Source organism: Leguminivora glycinivorella, chromosome 3 (genome assembly GCF_023078275.1).
Source record: "Leguminivora glycinivorella isolate SPB_JAAS2020 chromosome 3, LegGlyc_1.1, whole genome shotgun sequence".
Taxonomy (NCBI): domain Eukaryota; kingdom Metazoa; phylum Arthropoda; class Insecta; order Lepidoptera; family Tortricidae; genus Leguminivora; species Leguminivora glycinivorella.
The window spans coordinates 6,107,788-6,133,730 of record NC_062973.1 but is presented as its reverse complement, the minus strand read 5'-3'; the positions used below and the strand labels follow the sequence as shown (position 1 = coordinate 6,133,730).

The following is a 25,943-nucleotide window of genomic DNA, read 5'->3' as shown; positions in this document are numbered from 1 at the left end:
CGCGGTCGCGGTCGTTTTACGACGGACGTCCGCGTAGTATGTTCCTAGCTTTAAGCTAGGAACACACTACGCGGACGTCCGTCGTGAATCGACCGCGGACGGGAATCTGGACAATGACATTACACATAACCGTGCAAACTATCGGTCGACGGACGCGGACGTGGCCTTGAGCGCACGGACGTCCGATCGAAATCTGGCTCTCTGGATGTTTTGTTCCGTGCACACTGATAGGTCGCGGTCGCGGTCGTTTTACGACGGACGTCCGCGTAGTATGTTCCTAGCTTTATTAGACGTTATCACGTCAAAACCGACCAGAAAATTTCAAGTAAATACAAATAATACAATGGCAACATCAAAGTTTTCTCCCAAATACATGTCGTACATTTCGGCTGATTGATTTTTCACATATTTTGATCAACATTCAAAAAATAACACCGTGATAACTGAAGATTTTGTTTCAAAATACTGTAACTTATTATCTGAACTCGATTGGAACATAGTGAAAAAGTTATTTACTCTTAATCATCGATAGTGTTTCTCACTTTTCCCATTCCCGTTATTAGTTTAATGCCACGTTCTTGTGGCAATTTATTGAATAAATTGGTTTAAAATGGTGCTTATCTTCTAATCTTCTAATTTTTAACAAGGTAAAGTATCGACATTGATATTCCTTATATGCTTGCAATGATTCACTGAAACCCCAATTTAAGTTATACCGATGGTGGGTGACATCAGAGGCGGTAGCTGTCAAGGGATTGGTTTTGACGAAACCCCAAGCACATAAAGTGCAACTAACTATCAACTTATCAGCTTATCAGCTTGTTACTGTTATGTTTATTGTAACATTTTGTTTTTAGTTTATTCATGTTAAACTTATAAAATAAAGTCAAAAAATATAATTTGAATTCATTTAGTAGCTAGGATTTTTTAGATTTGTCTTTTTAGTTTCTTTTTATTTACCTTGCGTATTAATCACTGTTAGTATAGCTATTTAATTAAATGAAGTAAATTGGTTATGTCAGGTAATGTACATGCATATCAGTAACTATATTTATTGAAAATGACAATGCCAGCACAACTCTCAACTAGCATTAGGCCTGTTTTCTACCAGCAACAGTAATATGTTCTCTTATATAAGATGAAGTTTGATGTTAACAGAAGCAGCCATGTCTAGCATGTCAGACCGCAAGGCAGAGCTGGAGCGCAAGAAGGCAAAGCTCCAAGCTCTGAGAGAGGAGAAGGATCGGCGGCGGCGTGAGAAAGAACAGAAGGATGCGGAGGAAGCCCTGGTAAATTGACATAATACGATATTAGGCCCCCTCTTGTTCTTGTCTTCTATTTTTAAGTATTAGATTTGTCACAGACAGAGTCAACTTCCAAGTTCAATTTTTTCATTTGAAAATTTGTCAACAGCATAATAACCTTTGTTTACATATGGATTTCTTTTACTTTGTGTATAAACATTTTCTCTTTGGTATAAAAAAAAATACAAAATATTCATTATGCAGCATATTTTGATAGTTTCTCAAAACAAGTAAGTGCGTTTTGTTGCATTATTTATCTGAATGAATGTAAACAAACAAATGTATGCCTCTATCACTTCTTACAATTTAAAATTAAACAAAACATACTGTTGAGGCAATAGTCATATATGTGATACTACTATCCTATTAGTACACAACACATTCTTTAGCAGCTTTAAATGCTTTATTATCTTATTTCATTAAATTATCGAACTCAATCCCTATCCCTGTCATTTATCTGACTCTTAAAACATATTTTAATCAATTATGTGGGATACATCTTTATTATTTATTTGTTTACTATATCTGGGAAAAAAGTGACACACTGAACCTCCTTTATCACCTTACTTCATGCAAACATATTTTGTTCAGATTAGAATTTAATAGCATTAAATAACAAATGTTACGTAAATGGCTTTGTATGTGGTAAATGGTTAACACTAGTAAGAAGCATACAGCTCCCATGGTTTGTTACTTTATAATCATTTTCCACAGGCCAGAGCATCCACCACATCCAGCCTGGACAGCCGACGCGACCTCGACGAGATGCTCTCGTCACTGGGCGTGGCTCCCGTGAAGGATGTGCTGTCATCACTGTCATCCATGCAGTCGCTCACACCCCCACAGACTGCGTCACCAGAAACGAGTCTGCACACACACAGTCCTCCGCAGGCGTCAGTACCAATTAATAGTCAAATCGAAACTGAATTCTACAATTAAAGATCATTTGTAATCATTGTCACCCAATATTAGATCCATCTTAAAGGCCGGCAACGCACCTCCAACATTTCTGGTGTTTCGGGTGTCCATGGGCGGTAGTGATCGCTTACCATCAGGCGACCTGTCTGCTCATTTGCCTCCTATCCCATAAAAAAAAAGATCCCTAGGATGGGAAAGTAAGATTAATACTTTTTAGTACAGATGGTGCCTTCGCAGTAGTGCGCAAAGTGATTAGTTATCTCTTATCAGGTCGAAACTTCAGAGGGCCATCTGAACTGAAAAACGTCGTACAATACACATGCGGAAAAGAAATTTGTAACTTGTGTCGAATAAATCTCTTCAGTCGTTGATTTATCACCACTCGTTTAGAATTTTTTTTTTCGTACTTGTATCGTAATGTACTAATGCTTCGTGCTAGAAAACGTGTTCTTACGCCAAATGGAATTTTTTGAGCAACAGGCATAGGTCATATCTGGTAATTGGAAGTGAATGATTTTTAGATACACTGTTTTTATTTTATATAAAATTGACATGATACCTGTTGATTACAGGGGACCGAAGAAAGCAACTCAGCTGCAGATCATATCAGTGCAGTCTACAGACATTCCACCGAAGGAGAACGTCACCTACGCGAAGCAGACTCAGACCACCACTTCAGGGATAACTGAAATCAGAGATGGTAAGTTTCCGGAACTTTTTAAATTTAGTCAGATTCTTGGATGTATAAAAAGATGTGGGCAATGGGCACAATAACAAATGACTTAAATGAAATTAATTACATGAATTTACAGATTTGAACATGTTGATTAGGGGATTTAAGGGCCCTACACATTTACTTAGTATAAATCACTAGCAAATGTAAACATGAATTTTATGTTAATGAGCCTTGCACAGGCTTGTAATGGATGAATTCTAAATGTTATGTTCAGAGACAAAGATAACTCCAATAACTCGCCTACTCAAGCTGCTGTCTGTCCGATACTTTAGCGCCTAATACAATCTTAATGTGGAGGGTCTTTAAATTTTTTGCAGTTTATTATTTAGCAAATGTTTTAGGATTCATGAACTGGGGTTTATTTTCGTTTTGGATTGATGATGACTGTAAATTTTGTGAAAACATAATCTCATTGTGATTTTTGTACATTTACAGTTTTGTTGAGCTTACCAAACCTAATCTCGTGCCTACTTACATGATTTTTTCTTAAATATTATTTTATTGAACTTGCTACATATGTACCATCATTACCATCAAAGATGATTTGACGTGTCTTTGTGTAACACTCGTTATATCAGATTTTGGTTGGTTTTGGTAAGAGCAACATTATTTTGATAATTTTCTTTTGCTCTTTTTTAAGAACTGCATACAAGTGAAGTTTTATTAACAGTGACGTCTGGTGCTGGTATTTAACTAGGCCATTTGCAAATATTTTAACTTTGATTTTTAACCCACTCTCCTCTTTTTGTGTTCTGATTCTAACCCACCCTTAACACATTTGCATGCATTACCATGATATTTAAATGTAATTTGTAAATTTAAACAATAGTTCTAATTAGATTAGATATTCACACCATTTGTATATACATGTAAAACTTTGGCCTCATTCATAGGTTTCTTACATAGCAACTTGGTGTATTATAACCTGAAATTTCCTCTTCGTGTTGTTGGAGTCAGTCTAAAGCCTCTAGTCTAGCGTAATTTATAATATTCATTGAATATGATGTCCTGGTAAATGTCTCGTAGAATGAGATTATTAAAAGATTATTAAATTATTAAAAGTACTATATAATTCAGTTAGGAGTAAGACCTTGTAGTGAGGTAAATTATGTAGGCACTTAAGGTTTTTTAGTCCTTAAAAAGCTAAGAAATTTATAAACATAGGAGACCATTTCATGTTATGATTATTTATTATTATTTCGCAAATTCATTTAAAACTCTAGGTTTGCCTGCAAGTGCGATAAATTAACCCCAATAATTTTTAACATTCATTTAATGCGTTTTTATTTGCAAGTGCCGCCTCTCATAACCAATGACATCTGTAGTCTGACAGTATTTACTTTTCGCTCTTTCTTATTGTTTTGGCATTTCATCTTGCTGTCTGAATTCAACTATTGTTATTTTTTTAGAGAAGTAAAAAAGGCCTTCTCAGCGAGTAAAAGGAAAGAATTGTTTACAACATATTTGCTATAATATTTAAACTCGCAATCATTTCTAAATTTTATTATGGTGTGATTGAGATTCTCAAGTGTAGTGAATAGATTCTAGAAATGAACGTAATTACAGTTCCCACACTGGCTGTTATAAATCCATACTACATAATATTATAAGTGTCTGTTTGTTTTAAGTGGAGATAGTTGAAGAGATGGAGAGTGACATAGGCTACTTTTTGTCTCTTTCTAACGCGAGCGGAGCCACGGTCAAAAGCTAGGGTTATATAACATGGTGTGACATTGACTGCGCGCTGTCCCTCACAGTGTGGGAGCACCATTAAAGTGTTGTTATTCAGACTGCAAGTTACCATTCAAAATTGAGTTCTAACATTTCTGTTTCGTGGCGTCCCAACACATTGTCGTCAAAAGTAAATACTGTATGAATGTTTGGTGCAATGTTTGTGTTCGTGCTGACATAACAAGGCTCTTCCAATGCGTCACCGCTTGCAGGATACATGGAGGACTGGTGGAGGCCCCGCAAAGGTAAATTATACTTTATAACCTTCGTACTACAATTTTCTATCCAAATCGTATGAGTTGTTTAGATGCTCAAGTTTAGATAAAGTTTGTAAGTAGCCGGGTCCACACAGAGCGAAGCACGTCACGAGGCAATTTTCTCGCGCGGCAAGCGGCATATGTAGATGTCCCTTGGCCGAGGCAGTGCGTGCGTTTTGCTCGGCAGAGTAAAGGACGCACTATACATTGGACATTCATTGGACGTTTGCCGCGCGAGGAAATTGCCTCGCGACGTGCCTCGCTCTGTGTGGACCCGATTATTTTATTTTTTATAATGAAGTAATTGTTATAAATTTATAATGTAAACTTGTAGAAAATATTATACTTGGAATTAATCAGTTACTTATCAAATTATAGCATCTGGATAAAATATAAATAGTATTTAGGTGTAAACTGCAAGAAAAATCCTTGCCTCTATTTTGACAGCTGTTTGAGTAGGCATGAACCTAGTTGGACTCCCAAATTTGGGGACTCGGCTTTTTTCTTGTTTTATGCCTTGTAGATTGAATTGAAATTTATAGTTATATATTAATAGACAAATTCAATTATTTTTATTGCGAATTAAGAAGATACATTTAAATGAGTTGATTTTCCAACTTATCCAAAGAATATAATCCATATTTTGAAATTGAACATTGCATGAATTTGTGATATTTTGTGTTTTTTTTTGCATTTCAACTCGGGATGAAAACATGTCACGGCATGTCTCACTGCATGGGGTCCATCATAACATGATTAACAAATTAATGAACACCCAGCTCGAATACGTGCGGTCAGTTAAAAAAGAGGTTCTTGTGGTCCGTTTTAGTTTGATGTAACCTATCCATATATTTGATAGGGTCTTATTTTTTTTACCAAAATTTTAATTGCGGTCGACCAAATGTCATTCAGTTCGGAGTCAATATCATTAGCATTTCAGGACCCGTACTATTTTTCGATACATTTCGATGTTTTTTTGGCACTCCAGTACAACAATTACGGGGAATGTCATATTATAAATATTTAAATACTGCGTCGTCAAAAAATTACCCAAAAAATATTGTTAAGAAATTCCGTGATATTATTTACACATCACGTATAACACGTAAAAGTTTTTTTGACTGGCCGCAGTCATATCATCTGTGAATATCATCCACATTAAACGAAAGGTTTTATGTAAATATAACGGGTGCAACATACTAAGATACACGTAGATATATAAAGTTTCGCCACACGCTATATTGACTGACGAAAGTGTTTATTTTTTGTCTCGTTCTAGCACACGCAACCGACTACTACGGTAAGTCATTATTCCTCTCGTTTTAACTGTTAACGTTTTATCTCTGTCCCATAACTTGGTGTCGGTTGTAATATATCTAATAGTTTTCATCTCGATAGTTGTAAATAGACTATCCACGCTTCTAGTTATTTCCTACTAACACGGTTTAGGTGGTACTTTCAGATTACTCGATATAATGGGGTTGGCAACTCTTAAATCTATTTATAGATGGCGCTAGCTTTGGCTGAAAAAATTAAGTTTAGGGCCAGAAAAAAATAACAAAAACTAGACACTATTCGTAGGATTGCCAGGTAAAACGTTGGCGCCACCTGTAAAATACTTCGATGAACCAACCCTATTCGATTAGACTAGCCAAACATATTTTTTATCAAGAAATCTGAAATATCCAAGGAAGTGGGGTATCTCGGCGAGTGAAGTGTAAGTTCAGATGTCCGCCGTGTCCGATGTGGCCTTCCAGAGTTCTCCACGACACACGGCAGTATATATCACGGCCATATCAGTATATGTGTATCTCTATGGTGGAAGTATGGGGCGCCGTATCATCTCACGCTCTCGAACTAACAAGCACAAATCTAACGTCATGCTGTACAATAAAGCACTGTTTGCTAAATCTATGTATAGTGTTTTTTTATATAAAAAGATACTGACATTTTTTGTTTTTCCTCCCTTTTTCAAGATGAGTACAATCTAAACCCGGGTTTAGAGTGGGAGGACGAGTTTACAGGTAGGTTTACAGTCGGAACCAGTCTTTGTGATACTAATACTTGCCCTTGGTAGCGCCTGTCACAGCATGTTTGTGTTGTAACATATATCATATCTATATATTTAACGCTATTTATATGACTCTAGATGCTAACAACAACATTTAACGGCACATAGCTGATATTATTTCATATGTAGGTTGTATACTGGATATATTTTGAAGTGGTAGCTTTTAGTTTTGATTTAGTGCTTTCGAAATTTAAAATACCTACCGTGGACATTGATATTGAATAAGTATGTAAATATAAATATCCTGTATGCATACAAATGACAAGAATTTAGATTGTTAAAGTTTCAAATTATCTTGTCACTGCGTTTTTTTTAAATTGTTACAAGCCAGATACAACATATTTTGCATGTAACAGAACATCTGTGTGAATGCATGACACAAATCATCGTATATCTAGTAAGATATGATTTTATTTATATTTTTATACGTATATAAATTATAAATCATTTATCTCTCTAGTGGAGAGCTCAGGAAGTTTGTTTGTGCATTCTAGTTTATTTAAGCATTCTAAGATATCAACAGTGTTGCTTTTTAATGATAAGATTTCTCTAGTTGCACATCTTTTTTTGCGCTTATACATTTCGTTAAGCTATTCCGTACATAAATAAACTACGCGCTTTTTACAGATTTAATGCAATACTGCTGCTTGGCTATTAAAATAACGTACTAAAATCGTTAACTGACTATAAGTCTGAAACGTATTAAGGTTCGTTTGCAATTTGTGGTTTATTTATCTACATGGAATACTTACTGGAAAAGTATAAGTAGTTATGATCGCCGATAGAACTAAAGAATTTCGCTTCATTAGAAATATCAAACGGAAATATAGCTAGTATCCTTCCTGCTTTCAAAACTCAAGTAGATTCTAAACTCTGACAAATTTTAACTAAGTACACAATTTACACACGAGTTCCTATTTGTCTCGACTCACTACTAAGTTCGTTCTGTAGATTGAATTTATTAAATAAATGCCCTTGTTTGGACAAATAGGAAGCCTCTAAGTAGTCTTAAGTTTACAGATATAGCTCCAGTAATTTGTACCTAAGTTTTTTGTAATACCTGCGAGGTTATTGAAATTGAATACACGTGTAAGTGCCACTGTAAGTAAATTAGCAAAAATTTGTTTCAAAAGCGTAGATTTCAGAGAAGATAGTGATTTTATTCATACTCTAAGGGCCAGTTGCATCAACCACATTTGGCAGACACATCATCGTCACGCAGAAGACGTCTATGGAACTTCCCATACAATAAAATTTAACCAACTGGCCCTTATTGTGTAAAAAGTATTTTTTTTACAAATTGCTGCTGCTATTCTTTTTCAAACATCATTTGTAGGAATTACATTGCCATACATAGTTTCTGTCATTTTCACCGTAGCTCAGTAATGTACGTGGTTTCACATTGTGCTAACACAACTCAGTAATATTATACCTACATTCAGTTAACACATTGTCATCATTATACTAGATCCATGTAATAGATACATTGTACAGGTCAATTCACAAGAGCTGGCACGAATGGAACGAACGAAACTTTGATTGTGTGAGTGACACCTGTATTGGTATACAGTCGTAACTGTCAAGAGCCACCATTTTATTGGTTAATCTGCCACACACATGCATATTTTCATTCAAACATTCGTTCCATTCGTGCCAGCTCTTGTGAATTGACCTGTACCCAGAAGTATGTATGTAGCATCAAACATTGAAAATGTATTGAAATATTTTTTTTTAAAGATAGACTATGTGATTTTTTAACAGAATTTCATGATCACTTTTATTGCTGTTATCAGTTTTTTTTATTTCTTTTTTGCTGCATATTTATATTTCTATGGGTTTGTTTCGTAAATATTTCCGTTCACCGCAGACGACCACAACACACGTAGACTCATTCATAACTAAAAAACTACACGAACTTTACACAACAAATATTTTTGTGAAGTTTTATGAACAAATAGTTATTTTTCTTAATATGTGACAATTATGACATAGAAACATATCGTAATTTATAAATCTTATAATATTTGAAACTTCATAAATGTATAACATATAAAAAAATACCGGCTGATATATTGCTCGACCGATCAAAAGATAAAAAAAACTCAAACCCTTGAAATTTACAATTGAAACCTTAACAACGAATAATTTTAAGAACTAAACGGGACTTAATTTCGTGACACTTACGTTTATATTCAACAACGAAGCCTAAAGGCTCTCTCTGTAAAGGTGAACAGGCCTCTTCTGGGCGAGCTCACTTCATCGTAGGCCACGTCTTTGCTTTTGGCTAGTCAGTGGTCAAGAGTAAGCCCATTTATTAAAAAAAAGGCTCTCTGTACCAATATATCAGCCGCGCCACACACCCACCCCCCCGGCAAGGGCCATTCTTATTCACCGTCCAGTGCTTACATTCGACGGCGATGGCGCTCGGCAAGGGGACGACGACGATGCGTTCCACGGCAAGCTTCCGCCGGGCATCCTGCCGCACGGGCTGCCGACGGTCAAGGAGGTTCAGCCGGCGGTCACTGCTGCGCCGCCGGAGAAGAAGGAAGAGGAGAAAGAGAAGAAAGGTGAGAGACTATTCTAACCTACGTTTGTCATATACTGTGTTATATGCGTTTGGCAAGGATGTTGACGATGCGTTCCACGGCAAGCTTCCGCCGGCTCGGGCTGCCGACGGTCAAGGAAGTTCAGCCGGCGGTCACTGCTGCCCCGCCGGAGAAGAAGGAAGAGGAGAAAGATAAGAAAGGTGAGAGACTATTCTAACCTACGTTTGTCATATACTGTATTATATGCGTTTGGCAAGAATGTTGACGATGCGTTCCACGGCAAGCTTCCGCCGGCTCGAGCTGCCGACGGTCAAGGAAGTTCAGCCGGCGGTCACTGCTGCCCCGCCGGACATTCGATATACTGTATTATATGCGACGGTCTTTGGCAAGGGCAGCTCCGTCCCGACATCTTATCGTATGGCTTGTCGACGGTCAAGGAAGTTCAGTATGCAGCCACGGCTACGCTATCTGAGCCAGGGATCGGAACCCGTTCCCAAATACCATTTGATATCGTTCTTAAACCGTTACCTATAAATTTTGTTCAATGGGAACAAAATAATTTCGGTTACGGTTCTTATATCGTTCCCTAAACGAACGGTTCATTATAAATTTTGTTCAGTGGGAACAAAATAATTTCGGTTTCGGTTCTTATTTCGTTCCCTCAAAGAACAGTTCCTTACAGTAACGTTTAAATGAACGAACAGAATTTTAGCGTTCCTAAAACCAATATTATTTCGTTCCGAGCCGCGCGGGAGTAGGTATAGCGACTGTAGCGAGCGCCAGAGCCGAACGTTTTCGCCGACGCACGAGCCGCCTTTCGCTGTCTCTTTTTCACACGAAGTTCATGTATATTTCTGTTTCGGTTAGCCGGCCGGCCGCGGCCGGCAATGAAGGTGAAGGTAGGTTGTTTGTTTTGTTTACTTCATTTACTTGAGTTGCAACTTTCGGCGTATAAACAGCGAACGTGCAGTGATAGTGTATGCTTGATATTGAAACTATTAGGATAGGAAGAAACAGCATAGAATATACACCATGTATAAAGGGCGGCAAATTTTAAAATTGTAGGGCTCACCGGCCAATTGTCTTCATAAAACCTGTCTACTTAAAGTTTCGCGTTAACGGAATCATTAAAGGATTAAGACGATACAGGAGGCAAGCACGAATTCAGATTTTTAGGTCTTTATCGCCGTCGCGTTGACGGGGGCGGAACCCACAGAGAGGCCCTGTATAGTAAAGTTGTGTGTGCGCGTGGCGCACGCACACAGACGCGTACGCCGGCGGCGCAAGTACTCGCGCTCGAGCCGACCGGCGCCCGCAATCGCTCTCTATAGTCTCTATCTATATTTTTCTAGTTTTGGACTTCTGATTTGCGTATAGTTTTGGACTCCGTGAAGTATACTCGTACTGATTTGAATAGAATGCAAATTTGTCATATTTTAGGTATTCTAAATATTATTCCTTACCTTATACATAATGTAATTATCTTAAAAGGAATCATGATACCGAAATAAAGTTATTCGGTATGTAAAAAACTAAAGCCTTTTCGATGTCAAAAAGAAAGTTTAAAATAATTTTGTGATAAAGTAAATACTTTCTGAAAGGATTGGGTTATACCTAGGGATTGCAATAATATAAAATCCGGATTTTCGGATTATTTTTAGGGCAAAATCCGAACTCCGGATTAAATCCGGATTTTTTTTAGTAACTAAAGCCTGACAAGTTTTTATTTGACCCTGGAAGAGTGTCGCTACAAATCGTTTTCATATGGCAATAATGTGCCGACGTCATGTATAATCGGGACAGCGAGTACTGGGTTTCGTTTCGCGTTAATATTTGTAGAAAATTAAAGCATGGTTTTAGAGAATGACAATTTAATAAGCTAGGTTTGAAGACTTGCTACTTCCACACAGCCTAAAATTCATGAAGCTTGTGCCTGTATCGAAGTCGTCGATGTTTATTTTCTTCTTACGTGGGACCTTGTTTTGTACTGGTGGCGATGATGAAACGGCCTCCTTATTTCTTTAAATATTTTTCACGGCAGAGCTAAATACAGACACCATAAATAAGAACAAAAAATATATTAAGCTAAATCGAAACCAACTAATCATTGCATGAGAACATTATTAGGGTGCCCGCCCCCTACACGTAAAGTGGGGAGAGATTTTTTTTTCATTTCAACCCTGACGTGTGATATACCTATTGTTGGATAGGTATTAAAAAATGAATAGGGGTTTACTACTAACATTTTTTGATATTGTTAATTTTTTCGGAAATAATCGCTCGGAAATGTATGGGACATTTCAGAGGTAAACTTTTGTATGGGCTTTGTCAGTCCCGGTATCTATCGTCCTTGATATTAGGCAAGTCAATGTGCACCTCTAACGACTCTTACGCAGTGGCCATTGAGGCCAATCAATTAAAGGTGAGGAAACAGTCTCAGCTGTTGCCATTAGATTTGGTGAAAATAACATTGATCGCGTTGGATATGGTAAGTATGGTTAAGAAACTAAAGCCTGACCAGAAATATAAATAACTATTGTCAGGCAGGAGTGCGCTGTTATTCTGATGTATGGAGTGACAGTTCAGTATAGTATGATGACTATGAAGAAAATAGTTTTAATGAAATTCCGCTACATGGCGCGTAGTCATATATTTCTGGTCATGCTTTACATGTGTATAAAATAAAACAAAACTTATGAATCTTATGATATAATCTTTCCAGTAATTGCCTATGGGAAAATAACATTGTAGTTACCACTGGTAACAACTTAGTGGTAACTCTGACTAGTGGAATAACCCTTATTTTATAACGATATTTAACTAACGAATGTACCAAAATATGATTGACTTTTACACTGAAGCTATAATTATGATAGAGTACACATAATCTTGATACACATTTAATAATATTTTTCTATTTTATTTTCGAGATCTTCTAAACAAGCCCGTAAATTCTCTTCGGGAACTTGTTCTAACTTTTTTTCTTATAACGACTGCAACTATATTACGCTTGCATGAACAAGGGCACATCGCGTCCGGTTCCGGTTCACTATAAATGGATTGCATGGGTTGTGCTCTCTCAAGGACTGCATCTTGGTCCTTAAAAACATTTAAAAACATATCACTATTACAAATTCACACAGATTAAGTAACACACATATTTATACAAATTAGTGCAGATTATATTTTATACAGCTTTCTCACACTATAAGCACTTACATCCAACTCAAGGTCATCAGAATCGCTTGGATATGGGGTAGTTTTTTCTCTATATATATTTTTTTGAAGGCTAGATCTTCATCATCTATGTCAAAGCTTTTATCTGCAATAAAAATATCTTATTTATTTTGCATAATGTACTTACATTTCTAGAAAATTATTACAATAAGTTACAAGCTTTTGAGAATTGGGCCCTTGGTGTATCTACATGGAATACACAACTGTAGTTGGCGAGTGTATTAGTGTCTACACTGTCTACAGACGACCAAACCGACCAAGGTCCAACAAGTACGGGATTGTAAGAGCGGGAGAGCTACGTCAACCGGGGTGGCTTTAGGAAAATTTGGGATTACTTTGATGGTATTTGAACGGCTTTAAAATTAACATCATTCATTATTTACTGAAACTGTTCATGTAATTAGTAGATATCTATCTATATACAAGAATATTTATTGATCTATTATCTAATAGATCAATAAATATTCTTGTAAATCTACCATAGAAAATCGCGAATTTACTTACAGTATGACTTTAAAACTAAATTTTCAAAGTCACCCCTGCGTTTTAAAGCCACCCCGGTTGACCGTATAAGGCTTTCTAATTTTTTTACAAATAACTGCGTCCCTAATTGACATATGTCGGTACGGTCGCCTGTAAGTACCTACTTTAGGAGTGACACCGAATAGGGCTTGTATTGTAATCCGGATATATCCGCTGATTTTGAAATTCGGATAATTTGCACGTTAAAATCCGGATAAAACGAATAATTCGAATATTGTGAATGACAGAAATACCATTGCAATTTTTAAGAAGCTCATTTGGAAAACAAATTTTAAAGTAAAATTAACACATTTACGATATTAAAGCGATTTATATCAAAAATTACTCCTTGAGTGGCACTACTACCTTATTTAATAATAGTCATACTAGTTATGAAAAGAAAGCTGCACTTTTGGATGGAAGCAAGTCGCTTTGCATGGTGATAGTAGACATCATAGTAAACGATTTTTTCCGAGGATATCGAAATTTCATCCCTTAAGAAGCCGAGCGTAGCGAGGTGTTTTATGAAAATGAAAAAAATTCTATCTTTTTATTGTATCGTCCGATTTTGACAAAACGTATCTCAAATGAAAGGTATTAATTTGTGTAATTAAAAAAAAATACAAAGAAAAAAATTTAAAATAAAACTAAGAAAAAAAAAAAGTAAATTTCCGTCTCGCACTGAATAACTTCAAAGAATGACAGACAAAATGTACAATGTCGATATACAAGTTTTTTTTTTTAATCGAAGACAGATAAATTTTTAGTTGAAAACTGAAGACCGCATCGAAATCAGATCAGCATTTTTTAAGATACAAGTTGCCAAAGTTGGGAAAGATCGCTTTATATGGCCACTTTGAAATTCCTTTGCCAGAAAGTCAGAAATAATATGTTTTTCGGACACAGAAAAATACATAGTAACAGTACACATCAAAATAAAATTAAAAATTCCGAGGATATTATAATTTCATCCCTTAGAACGACGAGCGTAGCGAGTCGGTTACGAAAACCGAAAAAAAAATCTCATTTTTTTGTACGTCGTCCGATTTTGACAAAACATGTTTCATTTGAAAGGTATTACTTTATGTAACTTAAAAAAAATATTGAAAAAAATTGGAAAAAAAATGTAAGATTTAAAAAAAAAAACCTTAATTTTCGTATCACACTGAATAACCGCAAAAAACGGTAGACACGGTGTATAATTTCGATATATGATTTTTTTAAATTAAAGACAAATAAATGTATGATTATAAACTAAAAACCGAATCGAAATCGAATCAGTAGTTTTTAAGATGCAATTTGTCAAAGTTGGCTTAGTTTGTTTATATGGTCGCTTATAAATTCCTTAGCCAGAAAGTCAGAAACATTATATTTTTCTCACAGTTAAAAGTATGCATAGGTAATAGACATCATAATAAACAATTTTTTACGAGGATATAAAAAATTCATCCCTTGGAAAGCCGAGCGTAGCGATGTCTGTTACGAAAAACAAAAAAAAGGCAGTTTTTTTTTATTGGATCGTCTTTGTAAGGGTTTCTAAGGAATGAAATTTTTATATCCTTGTAAAAAAATGTTTATAATGATGTCTATTACCTATGCATACTTTTAACTGTAAGAAAAATATAATGTTTCTGACTTTCTGGCTAAGGAATTTATATTATAACTATTATAAGCGACCATATAAACAAACTAAGCCAACTTTGACAACTTGCATCTTAAAAACTACTGATTCGATTTCGATTCGGTTTTTAGTTTATAATCATGCATTTATTTGTCTTTAATTTAAAAAATCATATATCGAAATTATACACCGTGTCTACCGTTTTTTGCGGTTATTCAGTGTGATACGAAAATTAAGGTTTTTTTTTTAATCTTACATTTTTTTCCAATTTTTTTCAATATTTTTTTTAAGTTACATAAAGTAATACCTTTCAAATGAAACATGTTTTGTCAAAATCGGACGACGTACAAAAAAATGAGATTTTTTTTTCGGTTTTCGTAACCGACCTCGCTACGCTCGTCGTTCTAAGGGATGAAATTATAATATCCTCGGAATTTTTAATTTTAGTTTGATGTGTACTGTTACTATGTATTTTTCTGTGTCAGAAAAACATGTTATTTCTGACTTTCTGGCAAAGGAATTTCAAAGTGGCCATATAAAGCGATCTTTCCCAACTTTGGCAACTTGTATCTTAAAAAATGCTGATCTGATTTCGATGCGGTCTTCAGTTTTCAACTAAAAATTTATCTGTCTTCGATTAAAAAAAACTTGTATATCGACATTGTACATTTTGTCTGTCATTCTTTGAAGTTATTCAGTGCGAGACGGAAATTTACTTTTTTTATTTTTTTCTTACTTTTCTTTTAAATTTTTTTCTTTGTATTTTTTTTAAATTACACAAATTAATACCTTTCATTTGAGATACGTTTTGTCAAAATCGGACGATACAATAAAAAGATAGAATTTTTTTCATTTTCATAAAACACCTCGCTACGCTTGGCTTCCTAAGAGATGAAATTTCGATATCCTCGGAAAAAATCGTTTACTATAATGTCTACTATCACCATGCAAAGCGGCTTGCTTCCATCCAAAAGTGCAGCTTTTGGCCAAAAATTCTCCATAACAAGTATGACTATAAGTAAATAAATAATAAACAAAAATATTGGGGGACATCTTACATAGATCAACCTAGCCCCAAACTAAGCAAAGCTTGTACTATGGGTGCTAGGCGACGATACGAATACATACTTATATAGATAAATACATACTTATATACACAGAAAACATCCAAGACTCAGGAACAAATATCTATGCTCATCACACAAATAAATGCCCTTACCGGGATTCGAATCCGCCGGGACTGCGGCTTAGCAGGCAGGGTTTTTTTCATGAATATTTGTGGATAATCTCATGTAAATGTATATCAATTTAACTCAATCAATCAAGTGACACTGAGTACCGTATCAAACGCTGCACTTTCATTATTGTTAGCATCCGAATACATTATAAATAAATAAATAAATTGCAAACAGAACTAAAACTGTTCAAACTTTCTGACAAAAAGAAGTCTTCTATGTATCCCGCGGCGGAAGACCTGTTTAGTATTGAACTGCAGAACAAGATGAAGTAGTTAAGCAGATACGCTTTTACATTTTATCCTTTCAAAATAGGTTGCAAGTGTTGCAACACCAAAACTTTTTCGCTGTATACGTAACATAAGGCCCTCTGGCTAAGAACGTCTACCCGAGAGTCCCAAGTGTAACTGGAATGGAGTCACGAAGTCATCAAAGATAAGAGGTGAAAATTATTAGAGAGAAAGATCATTCAGCCTTGTTATTTAACAAAGCTAAATGGTGTTTGTAATATGTCATAGTTCTTTTTGCATTTGAATAAATCGGCAATGAAAACCTCGTAAATGCAATCTGATATTTAAACAAGGAGTAGGTAGGTAATACCTTTTTTAGGTAATATTCGATCTAAACGATCACAACATGACGTTTTGCCTCATATGGCAATCAGATTATGTCTCTAGCATTAAAATTCATTAATATCAAATATTAGTCAAAATTACATAAAAATAAAATCATATATCTTATGGGCAACTGAAGTCATTTCATAAAAACCGGCCAAGAGCGTGTCGGGCCACGCTCAGTGTAGGGTTCCGTAGTTTTCCGTATTTTTCTCAAAAACTACTGAACCTATCAAGTTCAAAACAATTTTCCTAGAAAGTCTTTATAAAGTTCTACTTTTGTGATTTTTTTCATATTTTTTAAATATATGGTTCAAAAGTTAGAGGGGGGGGACGCAATTTTTTTTCCTTTAAGAGCGATTATTTCCGAAAATATTAATATTATCAAAAAACGATCTAAGTAAACCCTTATTCATTTTTAAATACCTATCCAACGATGTATCACACGTTGGGGTTGGAATGAAAAAAAAAATCTGCCCCCACTTTACATGTAGGGGTGGTACCCTAATAAAACATTTTTTTTTTTCATTTTTTATTTTTGCACTTTGTTGGCGTGATTGATATACATATTGCTACCAAATTTCAGCTTTCTAGTGCTTACGGTTACTGAGATTATCCGCGGACGGACGGACGGACGGTCGGACGGACGGACGGACGGACGGACGGACGGACGGACGGACAGACAGACATGGCGAAGCTATAAGGGTTCCTAGTTGACAACGGAACCCTAAAAAAGGCAAGAATGAAATAACTAAGTAACCTAACATTAAGGTTACGAACAACAGCTCAAGCCTGATTATAAAATAACAATTTCCTACGACGTGTTTTTCGTATCGTAGTACATAATTATGTTACTAATTATGAGATTTATTAAATAAAATAAAAAATATTCGAAATATCCATTTTATCCGAATATCCGGATTTTCAAATATCGAGTCGAATCATCCGGATTTCGAATTGGACGGATAATTGCAAGCCCTAACACCGAACCACCGGGCAGAGTTTCAGTATTTAGGTTTATGAAGGTTTAGTATAGGTAAGTACTTACTCAGTGGCTCATTCTGTGCATCGATCAAGTCATAAATATCATCATTAGTGCCCCTTTCACTCGCAGCAGTATAAGAACATTGGATGAATTGGGATTCTTCGAGTTCTGGGACACGGGAGTGTTGAATACTAAAAACAATTTATTTTTGTGACTAATTGCACATTTCACATCTTTCATTGTGACGTTTTTAGACTAAGGGCCCGTTGCATCAACCACATTTGACACACACATCATCGTCACGCAGCAGACGCCTATGGAACTGTCCATACAATAAAATTTAACGAATGCTTTAACGGTGACAGACGGTTTGGTGCAACTGACCCTAAAGGTCCATTGTTGATAGTAGCTGATGTAATTTCTATGGTAATTGACTATCTACAGTACCAACGACACAATTAATGGGAAAGTAGTGTATATTGTACACACACGCACACGCACACGCACACGCACACGCACACGCACACGCACACGCACACGCACACACACACACACACACACACACACACACACACACACACACACACACACACACCTGAGATGACCGTACCAAGGTCAAATAAGGACGCTCGCTCTTGCTAATAGCGGCGTCCCGTCCTTATTTGACCTTGGACTGTACGATTGCCTGTAAATAAATACTTAAGCGTCGTGACATTACTTAAATTTTAAAATCGGTAAAATTGAAAGCACTAAGTTAAAAGAAAAAAACTTACTTCATTGTGGTTGTGGTGCAGAATGTTTTCGACGTATTTGTTTCGTTCGACGCCACGTTTACTCACCGCTAGTCTCAAATCAAACTAAAGAGTAAAGTTACTAAAGTGATGGCCGTGGCCGACACCGCTTGCACTGTTCGTTCAAATTCTTGGAAATAGAAAAACCGAAATAATTTCGTTCCTGCGAACTGTTCTTTAAAGAACGTATCATTTAGTTCCGTTCCCGCGAACTGTTCTTTAAAGAACGTATCATTTAATTCTGTTCTTCGGAACAGTTCTCACTCATAAACGTTCGTTCACTGAACGAAAAAGAATACCGGTTAATGGAACCAGAAACGCTAAAGTAAAGTTCTCGGGTCAACGTACGGAACCGTTCCGAAAAAAATACCGGTATCCGATCCCTGATCTGAGCATTATAACTGTATTTTTTGTATTATGACTCGGTTCCCTTGCAGCTGGAAGGCATTGTTCAATGAAGATGTAAAATGAGAAGTTATAATAATCTCTTGTAACTTGTAATCAAATGTACGAAATATATGACTACGAAATAACTCAATCCATACTAATATTATAAATGGGAAAGTGTGTGTGTCTGTTTGTTTGTCCGTCTTTCATGGCAAGACGCAGCGACGAATTGACGTGATTTTTTAAGTGGAGATAGTTGAAGGGATTGAGAGTGACATAGGCTACTTTTTGTCTCTTTCTAACGCGAGCGAAGCCGCAGGCAAAAGCTAGTATATAATAAAAACAAAATAAACTGTGACCCCCAATAACAAAAGCTTACTTCCAGTTCGCGAGCTGAGCGCCGACGAAAAGCACACTATTATGCTATCAGCGGAGTTCCAGCGCTTCATCACCAAGGCCGGGCGCGTCATCGAGCGAGCTCTCGGCGAGTCCGTGGACATCTACACCGACTACACCGGAGGTGGCGATGGCGATACCGCGCAGTGCGTACACAACACACTGTTCCAGAGTCTATCCCTGCCAGGTCAGACAATACAGCAGTAGCAGCAGTTCCAGCGCTTCATCACCAAGGCCGGGCGCGTCATCGAGCGAGCTCTCGGCGAGTCCGTGGACATCTACACCGACTACACCGGAGGTGGCGATGGCGATACCGCGCAGTGAGTACACAACACACTGTTCCAGAGTCTATCCCTGCCAGGTCAGACAATACAGCAGTAGCAGCAGTTCCAGCGCTTCATCACCAAGGCCGGGCGCGTCATCGAGCGAGCTCTCGGCGAGTCCGTGGACATCTACACCGACTACACCGGAGGTGGCGATGGCGATACCGCGCAGTGAGTACACAACACACTGTTCCAGAGTCTATCCCTGCCAGGTCAGACAATACAGCAGTAGCAGCAGTTCCAGCGCTTCATCACCAAGGCCGGGCGCGTCGTTGAGCGAGCATAAAAACGAATCTAAGGGCCCATTTAGGCCCAATTTAGACTTTACGAGAACTCGCATACGAGTATTATTACATTGCGGTATTTGATGGCTGTGTAAAATTATATGTAACCTCAACAGCCCGCAATGCAACTAAAATCGCTTTCGAGTTCGCACGCCGTCTAAATCAGGCCTAACTCGCACTTATTAATGTACCTACTCTATAAGTTTAAAGAATCTAATATGATCATACTCAATCTACCATTGCTACCGCAGGGACGACAAATCCGACGCGCGTCTCTCCCTCGTCCGCACGTTCTATGACGAGCGCTGGTCGCGCGGCCGCTGCGTCACCTGCCTCGACTGGTCCGCGGCGCACCCCGAGCTGCTCCTGGCCTCGTACCACAACAGCGATGACGCGCCACATGACCCTGACGGCGTGTGTCTCGTCTGGAACACCAAGTTCAAGAAGACGACGCCGGAAGATGTCTTCCACTGCCAGTCGCCAGTTATGAGTGCAACATTCGCCAGGTTAGTCAAATCCAGTTAAAAATTTCTAGTGTGTAGCACGCGTAGTGACTCCTGCCTAGTGCCTTATAACTCGCAATGATGATAAAATTAATCCGAAATTCTGTTGTTTTTATTAGGTTCCATCCTAACTTGATCCTTGGTGGCACATACTCGGGCCAAATTGTGTTGTGGGACAACCGCGTGCCAAAACGCACGCCTATTCAACGCACGCCACTTTCGTCGCTCGCACACACGGTAAGGGAAACGAAACGTTCTCTTATTTATCTCAAGTTCCTAACTGCCTCTGCAGCTTCTAAAAATGTTTAAACTTGTTCACATTCATCAATAATTCTTCAAATTGTTCTCTTTTAAATTTGCCACTCATTTTGTTGATCAAACAGGATACAAAGTTTAACCTTTAAAACTAATCAAACACCTGTATTCTATCCAGCATCCAGTGTACTGCCTGTCAGTAGTAGGCAGCCAGAACGCCCACAACCTGATCTCCGTTTCCTCCGACGGGCGTATGTGCTCCTGGTCTCTCGACATGCTCTCACAGCCTCAAGAGACCTTAGAACTGCAGCATCGGCAGAGCAAGGCTGTCGCTGTGACCGCTATGGCCTTCCCTCACGCTGACGTCAACAACTTTGTGCTAGGAGGAGAAGATGGAAACATCTACACTGGTCAGTACGAGTTTTCTTTGCTACTTATTCGGTCATGTGCTCCTGGTCACTGGACATATCGCAGCCTCAAGAGACCTTGGAACGGCAGCATCGGCAGAGCAAGACTGTTGCTGTGACCGCTATGGCCTTCCCGCATGACGATCTCAATAACTTTGTGCTGAAAGGCGAGGATGGAAACATCTACACTGGTCAGTAAAAGTTTTGTATACTTCTAATTGGGTCATGTTCCCCTGGTCGTTTGAAATGATCTCCCAGCTTCAAGAGACCTTGGAACTACAGCATCGACGGAGCAAGGCTGTTGCTGTGACTGCTAATTGCGTTCCCTCACGCGGATGTCAACAACTTTGTCCTGGGAGACCAGGATAGAAACATCTACACTGGTGACTAAGAGCTTTTCTACTTGTTTTTGTGCTCCTGTACAAGTTACAATTTACAAGTGGTTGTCAATGTCTAATATGACAAGTTGGAAAGAGACATCCGCTTGTAACTTGTAACTTTCAGTTTTGAGAAATGGGCCCCTAGTCACTGGACATGCTATTGCTGTGACTGCTATGGCCTTCCCTCACGCTCAATTACTTTATCTTGGGAGGCGAGGATGGAAACATCTACACTGGTCAGTGAGAGTTTTCTGTATTTACTACTTGTTGGGTTATGTATTCCTGGGATGACGAATTGCAGTCCCAGTCTCAGTAAGGTTACATTTTCTTTGCAACTTATATAATTTTGCTCATGGTCTTTCGATATGATGCCTAAATCGCAATAAAGTTAGCGTATGCATAATCGCAATAAAGTACGGGAATGATTTTTATGTGACCTTCAATATCATAACTATTTTCTCAGGTTGCCGTCACGGCCAACGCGCTGGTGTAACTGATATGATGGAGGGCCATGCGGGCCCCATAACTGGAGTAGCAGCTCATCAGGCAGGCGGCGCTGTGGACCTGAGCCATCTCTTCCTCACGTCTTCCATGGACTGGAGCGTCAAGCTGTGGAGTCTCAAGGTGGGTTATACTATGGGTTCCCTAGGTTGCCATAACAACCCGCTCGTGTGAGAGATATGGTGCATCACTTGAGTAGCAGCCCACCAGGGCGGCGGAGCTCTGGACATCATACATGGAGCGTCTAGTTGTGAAGTCTCAAGCTGGGATTTCAGATCTATAACAAGTTTTTTACTTAAATCGTTGGCTTTTTGCTTAAAAAGACTCGAATTTCATCTCTACACACTGTCCTGAAGTTTAATGATTCTGTTCGCAGGAGAACAAGGCCTTGTACTCGTTCGAGAACAGCGGCGACTACGTGGTGGACGTGCGCTGGTCGCCCACGCACCCGGCTCTGTTCGCGGCCGCCGACGCGCTGCGGCTCGACTTATGGAACCTGAACCGCGACACTGAGGTACGCCAAATAATAATAAATCATTTATTTATCAACGTGGATCATTGTGTTAGTAACATAAATAATCTTAGTCTAGTGTTAGTTTATACAGAAACTTAATAGCTAGGTTATCTATTCCTGCGTGCGTGCAACAAGCAGCAGGTATAGGCAGTCAAACCTATTCGCTAACATGTTCAGAATACTGTTGGAGCTAGCCCTGACTCTTCGCACAAGCGATGTCGCTCGCTTGCGCATGGTGGTGTCAGACCTCGGACACTGGCGATTAAATATATGAAAGAGGCGCGTTCCTAGCACACAGTCCAAGCTAGTGTAGGTGAACGCGTGCTGTGATTGTGTGAGTGAAATATGACAGGTCTACTGTTCGCGTTTTTGACAGGCGGTAACTGTGAGGTAACCGAGAGGGGGTGGGCGGCACTTTCAGAGGGGAGCGGGAGTGGCCATACTGTACGATAGTACTCTTAATTATACTGTGGTGGTGTAGAAGCAGATGCATCCCTGATGCACTGCATAATCTGGGCAGCCCCATCAGTACTCTGAAAGCGTTGTTGTATTGAACACGCAGAGCACTGTATCGTTTATGAGTATAATCATTAATCAGCCCACAGGTTGCTTGTGTAGAAGGTTGTGATTACACCCTAAAATTAACTTAGTGCCTTTTGAAAAGGTTTAGTTTACAATGACGTACCGCGAGGTTGTCTTCAGGCATTTTATCTCCGGCTATGCTTTTAATTCAACAGTTGCTTATTACTCATAAAATTTCTCAAGACGAAGTGTTTTTAGGTCTTTCGATGGTATTCCAAATTCTGAGTTGTCAAAATAAAGTTTCCTTGATAGTCTTGACTAGTAACATATCTCGGTTTATGTGTCCTAAATCTTTAATGTACAGAACTCAAGAAACTTTCAGTCACTAATACTCCTATTCTTTTCACTACCTTTTTCTAATAGCGTAGGATTATATTGCCAAAGAGGCATTGAAACTGACACCATGTCTTTAAGGCTGCTTTCAAAAAAAAACGTCAAAAGAATGTAAAATTGATAGTTTTAGTCGGTGAAATACTACACTTTCCGTTATCCAATAGATTTATTTAATTCGAGTTCGGTTAGAGCATCTTATTATCTTGATTTTTATAAGACTGGATTTTTGAAAACTAACTCACTAAATTAATTATGAATTTTTCTCTAATGCACGTTTAGAAAAACGCACGTATAGAGCTGAATCGGTCGATCTTATTTGTAAAATTTGGACAATTTTGAATATTAAAACGGGTAAATTTATAATTCGTATATCCTGTACCACAATCATTTCAGACTAGATTTTTATTTTAAGTTTTTGAAAAAGAGTAAACTAGCCTAAGGCGAATTCAATTTTTTTCATAAATTACCTAAAATTAAGTGACAATTTCATTGAAAATCTACATCACATCGAAGTAAGTTTTGTACTAAATTAATCTGCAACGTTTACTTAAATTGCTGTTATGCCTTAGGGATTAAAAATTGCTATTATTGATTTTTGGCAATTTTTTGAAAACGAGCCTTCACCGGTACAATTATTACCACTTTTGGACATTTTCTCATATTTTGTTAGACCAAGTAGAAAAAGTCCTATAATGTGATATATATTTATAAACTACTCGCAAAGCCCTTTAATTTGATACCACACACGGTATGATCGAGCGCTCGGTTGCGATTTCACTATTTTTAACACGAAAGCCCTCTTAAACTGTGATGTTTTATTCAGGTGCCGGTAGCGTCGATCCAGTCGGAAGGCGGCGCCTTCAACCGCGTGTCGTGGACGCCGAGCGGCGCGCACCTCACGGCGGGCGACGACGCCGGCAAGATCTCCGTCTACGAGCTGGCAGAGGTAATGGAACTACATCATCAAGTGCCAACGACACCGATCATCTTAAGTGCGTTTTCACATTATCCGATCCGGTATCGGATGTCGGACCGATATCTCATACATTACAGGCGCCATCTTGGATTTTTTCCATTGAAATCCTTCCGATATCGGATCGAATAATGTGAAAACGGGCTAAGCCTGACCAGAAATATATGACTACGCGCCATGTTGCGGAATTTCATTAGAACTATTTCCTTCATACTATGCTGCACGGGAAACATGGTCGCGCGATAAATGATAAAAACATCTGGCCGTCCCTATCGCACTTACTAATAGTGCGATAGGGACGGCCTGATATTTTATCGTCTATCGTGCGACCATGCTTCCCGTGCAGAACAGTCCCCGCATACATCAGAATAACAACGCCCTCTTGACAATAGTCAAATATTTCTCAGGCTCAGGCTTTACATACTTACGCAAGCGAGAAAGTTGAAATTGCATACAGAATACGGACGACGTGCGACGACGTCAGAACTATTGAGGCCTTATTCCAAACTTTATAATTCCATTTTCAACAGACGTAATAAATGAAAAGCAACAGCTCTAATAACAGACAATACTGAGCAATCAAAATGAAATATGATAAGTTAATATAAGCTTCTAAAAGCCACATACTACGTAGTTGATTTCCCGGGATTTTATGGCTATTATAAATAAGTACTGCGAATGGAGACAATGGAGTCAGATGATTCCTTGTAGACTTATCATAATCCTTTTTCGACCTATTCTCTTTCGTTCTACATACATACATACATACATACAATCACGCCTGTTTCCCAGAGGGGTAGGCAGAGATCACGGATTTCCATTTACTACGATCCTGACAAATCACTTTCGCTTCACACACTTTCATAACGTTTCTCATACACGCTCGTCGGTTTCGAGTACTTCTGACCTGGCCTTTTTGCAATATTTCCCCGATTTGAACAAGAAAAGTTCGCCTAGGTCTTCCACTTCCAACTGACCCTTCCACTCTTCTCTTCTCTTCTTGTTCTAATTATTACTCTATTCGTTCTCTTGCAGAGCGAGTACCAGCCGCGTCACGACGAATGGACCAAGTTCGTGTACACACTGCAGGAGCTGCGCAACAACCAAGCGGACGAAGAAACTGACCGTCTCAGCCTGGCCAGCGGCCCGCCCAGCCTCACCAGTCTGGCCAGCAACCCGCTCCGATAAACAGTCTCTCACCTTCCTGCTGTAGGTCTAGTACTTCAGGTCTCCAAGAGACGAACTATACGTTACTGTCGAGCGATAGCGATGAGATATATCGTACTCTTGGTTGTTTGTCAATCCGCGGCAAGAGTAACGTGAGTCACGATTTTATGGCATGTTCCATTTATTCACGATGCAAGTTCAAGTGATATCTCTCTAAATAAGTGTTACTTTCCCGTTGTATGCATAAATCCTTTAATTTGCATCTGTAATTCAAATAAACAATCAATGAAGTCGTAACTCACGTTACTTTTACGTGCATTCATCCTTGTAACAGAAGAGATTATTCCTTATTCAAATGTTTGTTGCACGC

The 25,943-nt window shown here is 38.2% G+C and overlaps 1 protein-coding gene across 19 annotated transcripts; it reads left to right on the top strand.

The window, feature by feature from the left end:
- The first annotated feature begins 354 nt into the window (after positions 1-354).
- LOC125224841 (cytoplasmic dynein 1 intermediate chain) lies at positions 355-25,943 on the top strand. 19 transcript variants are annotated; one of them, XM_048128319.1, is made up of 17 exons: positions 1,001-1,022; positions 1,159-1,289; positions 2,019-2,197; positions 2,795-2,922; positions 4,875-4,934; positions 6,226-6,246; positions 6,923-6,970; positions 9,417-9,584; positions 19,341-19,497; positions 20,210-20,464; positions 20,581-20,698; positions 20,895-21,093; positions 21,707-21,739; positions 21,967-22,127; positions 22,381-22,518; positions 24,257-24,379; positions 25,442-25,943. In XM_048128319.1, the coding sequence occupies exons 1-17, from the start codon at positions 1,016-1,018 to the stop codon at positions 25,592-25,594; spliced, it is 2,079 nt and encodes a 692-aa protein (XP_047984276.1). In that variant the 5' UTR covers positions 1,001-1,015; the 3' UTR covers positions 25,595-25,943. The 19 variants fall into 19 exon arrangements, with proteins under 19 accessions (XP_047984277.1, XP_047984276.1, XP_047984284.1 ...); XM_048128320.1 differs by lacking the exons at positions 1,001-1,022; positions 21,707-21,739 and adding an exon at positions 355-647 and having other exon boundaries at positions 20,895-21,126; XM_048128327.1 differs by lacking the exon at positions 21,707-21,739 and having other exon boundaries at positions 4,902-4,934; positions 9,450-9,584; positions 20,895-21,126.

Coding starts and splice junctions, on each gene's coding strand:
- LOC125224841 (XM_048128319.1), top strand. Junction 2,923..4,874: donor GATAACTGAAATCAGAGATG/GTAAGTTTCCGG, acceptor TGACATAACAAG/GCTCTTCCAATGCGTCACCG. Junction 19,498..20,209: donor GGCGATGGCGATACCGCGCA/GTGCGTACACAA, acceptor TTGCTACCGCAG/GGACGACAAATCCGACGCGC.